At 59.1% G+C, this 3,384-nt stretch overlaps 1 protein-coding gene across 1 annotated transcript in view; it reads right to left on the reverse strand.

Moving 5' to 3' along the window:
- The window catches only part of IKBKB (inhibitor of nuclear factor kappa B kinase subunit beta), a 47,278-nt gene that overhangs the window by 4,184 nt on the left and 39,710 nt on the right, over nucleotides 1-3,384 (reverse strand). The window contains exons 16-19 of the mRNA XM_007455471.1: nucleotides 3,261-3,370; nucleotides 2,014-2,063; nucleotides 1,829-1,928; nucleotides 1,488-1,635 (exon numbers count right to left, since the gene is read on the reverse strand). Coding sequence (XP_007455533.1) covers nucleotides 1,488-1,635; nucleotides 1,829-1,928; nucleotides 2,014-2,063; nucleotides 3,261-3,370 — 408 coding nt within the window. The remainder of the gene's footprint in view (nucleotides 1-1,487; nucleotides 1,636-1,828; nucleotides 1,929-2,013; nucleotides 2,064-3,260; nucleotides 3,371-3,384) is intronic.

The following is a 3,384-nucleotide window of genomic DNA, read 5'->3' on the forward strand; positions in this document are numbered from 1 at the left end:
CTTCCTGGAGAAATAGGTCAACATCGCTATTTGATGGTTTGCATTTCAGTTTAGAAACTGTTTCTGTGTCTATAGGTGTGCTTTTTGGTAAAAGTTTCTAGGGGCTTCCCTGGTGGCGCAGTGGTTAAGAATCCGTCTGCCAATGCAGGGGACACAGGTTCGATCCCTGGTCCAGGAGGATCCCACATGCCACAGGGTAACTAAGCCCGTGCGCCACAACTACTGAGCCTGCACTCTAGAGCCCGCGAGCCACAACTACTGAGCCCACGTGCCACAACTACTGAAGCCCGTGCGCCTAGAGCCTGTGCACCGCAACAAGGAGTAGCCCTTGCTTGCCGCAACTAGAGAAAGCCCGCGTGCAGCAACAAAGATCCAACGCGGCCATAAATAAAGAAATCTATTAAAAAAACCAGATTCTAACTACAGAGAGATCTGAGGGCTCTATTTCATTAGCTGGGTCGCTTAACAAACTCCTACAAGGAAATTAGAAGAAAGGTGTGTCTACTCTTTCCAAGTAGAAGACAGACACACAAAGGTCCTAACTGACTTTCTGCGACTCGCACCACCCGCGGGACAGAAGGAGACCAAGGTGTTCTGACGCTCCAGGCTGCGGCGGCCACTCCACCTTATGCAGCCGCGCTCCCCTGATCCGTGGCCAAGTCGCTCTGCTGTCACCTCCTCAACGTCCCTGCAGCCCGCACGGCGGCGCCGTCTGTCCCACCAGCTCGCTTCCGAGACACGGCTTTTACCCGGCTCTCCTCCCTTCTCTGTCCTGGGCTCTCTTTTGTGCTGAGGGTTCTCTCTGAGCAACACTCAGTGGGATCACAGCTACGCTGAGACGGCGGGCACAGAAAGCGTGGGCTGAGTGCTGCACGGCACAGGCACAGCTCAGGACCCACCAGGCCACACGGGCACGTGCTGCTGGGGCTGCATGCAGATCTCCAGGAACCTGGGCGTGTGACCTCATCTGGAAAAAGGATCTTTGCAGGTGTAGCTAAGGAGCCTGTGATGAGATCACCCTGGGCGATCTGGGCGGGACCTGAATCCAGCGACAAGTGTTTTTACAAGAGATACTCAGAAAAGAGACACAGAGAAGAGGGTCACGTGGAGACAGAGGCAGAGACTGGAGGGATGCTGCCGCAAGCCATGGAGTGCCGGGAGCCGCGGAAATTGAAGAAGAGGCGAGGAAGGAGGAGGGATTCTCCCCTCCAGCCTCCAGAGGGAGCCTGGCCCCGCCGACACCCGGACGGCGGCCTTCTGGCCTCCAGGACCGTGAGAGTAACTGTGATAATTTATCACAGCCGCCACCCGCACAATAACACAAGGACACATGCGCCCACCCCGCCCCTCCCCACTCACACCAAGTCACGCAGCAGAGAAGTGGAAAGGGAGCGGCAGCAGCGGGGCGCTGGTGGTGGCCTCGCGGTCCCCACGCCGGGTGCGCGGGCTGGGGACGGCAGCACAGGGCCCCGCCGAGGGTCACTCACACAAGCGATCTTCAGGAGGTTCCAGAGCTCCTTCTGCCGCTTCTCCTGCAGCCGAACCACAGTCTTCTCATCCTCGCTCATTAAGCTCACCACCTCCTCCACCTTGGGCAGCAGCTCCAGAGCCTTCTGCTTGCAGACCACAGTCTTACTGTGAAGAACAAACATGACAAGCTCCAGTGGCACATGGGCCGGAGGAAGTAGGACGCAGCCCCCGGCAGTTAAGGCTCCGCTCGGCTGCTGCAGGTGGAGGTCCCGCGGGGCTCAGGTGAGTGGGCGAGGCCTCGCACACAGCCCGCCGCCCGTCCTCACTCCACCCCACCGGAGGGAAGGCGGCCTGATACCTGAGCTGCGTATAGATCACTCGCACTTTCTTCTCAAAGCCTTGGATTGCCTGCAGGAGCAGCCGTACCATTTCCTGACTGTCGCCATCAGTTCGCTGGTCTGCAAAGAGGGACGGGGTCGCACGGTCCACGGGGGGCTGGCCTGGTGCCCGGGTAGCGAGGGACCCGGGAGGTGGCCCACTCACCTCGGGGCTTCTCCCTCAGCCTCCGGTAAAGCTCCCGTGCCTGCTCTTCGCTGAAACACACGAGACAGCAGCTTTGTCAGCATCGAGCAGAGGTCAACAAGCTCACCTGAAGCGCCGGGGCCAACTCCTGCCGGCAGGGCTACTGATTTCTAGAAGCCAGACGGGCAGCACATCCCGACTGGAGCAAACGATCGTTCCTGGTGATGTTACAGGTGAAATCCACGACAAGGGAAGGCTCGCCTCATTATCAAAACTCAAACACCTCCAAAGTCTAGTGAGAATCTTCAGGACAGGAGTCTCCTCTGAATTCCCTGCCCGCCCGGCTCCTGCCATCGGGACTCTGGGTGCAGTCTGTTGCTGGACCTGAGCCCGGAGAACGCGGCCCCCGAAAACTCAAGCCCAGGAGCAGACACAGACGCCCTCCCCGCGCCCCTAACACAGTGAGACGGGCTGACATTTTCAGGGGTGACTTTCGTTTGAAAACCAGAGGAGAATAAAGGGTTAAATGACTTGAGAAAATATGGACTACAAATAACTAAATTTCTGATGTTTGGCGTCTGGTCCTAAGAATCCTAGTAGAAGTGTCAGAGGACACGGCTGAGCCCAAGGAGGTAGCTCCTGAGGGGCCCCGAGGCTCACCTGCCCCTCCTGTCCACTCCCAGGGCTGCAGGCGGGGCTGCTCTGCCTAGGTACCCCCTGCACCGCCCCCCCGCCCGGAGCCAAGGCCAAGTTCCTGATCAAGACTCAAATGAACTTTCCAGATCCCACCTTCTAAGACCTGCCAGGCTCCTCCCCTGTTCTACTTTCTGCTCCTCGGGCCACAGCGAGGGAGGGTGGGCTGGGCGGCCCTGGCGCCTAATCTGATACTTTGGTCAAGAGAAGGCTCCTGGGACGGCAGCCTCCGTAGTTCACGAGCCACCGCTGGGGGCGTTATCTGAACTGGTCCCCATAACTGCGAGGTCAGACAGCACTTCTCTATCCTGTGAGGCTCAGAGTGACGGAGGTGTGCCCGTGCTCATCTCTGCATGTACCGAGATGACCCCCCAGGGGCCGAGCTCCAGGGGGAACGGGCCCACGGGGCTCCACCGGGACTGCACTCGAACCATCCCGACACACACACTCACACCCACACACACAGAGACACACTCACACAGATACATTCCCATACAGGCTCACTCTCACACAACACACGCTCACACACACATACATACACGCGCGCATGCGCGCGCGCGCGCACACACACTCACAGGTCGTCCAGCGTCCCGCCCTGCTTCCGGCCCAGGGGGCTGCGCTGCAGGTCCACGATGTCCGTCTGTAGCGCCATCATCCGCTCCACCAGCTGCTTCACCTCGTTCTCCTGAAGGAAGAGCG

The sequence above is a fragment of the Lipotes vexillifer genome, unplaced genomic scaffold (genome assembly GCF_000442215.2).
Source record: "Lipotes vexillifer unplaced genomic scaffold, Lipotes_vexillifer_v1.1 scaffold414, whole genome shotgun sequence".
NCBI classification, from domain to species: domain Eukaryota; kingdom Metazoa; phylum Chordata; class Mammalia; order Artiodactyla; family Lipotidae; genus Lipotes; species Lipotes vexillifer.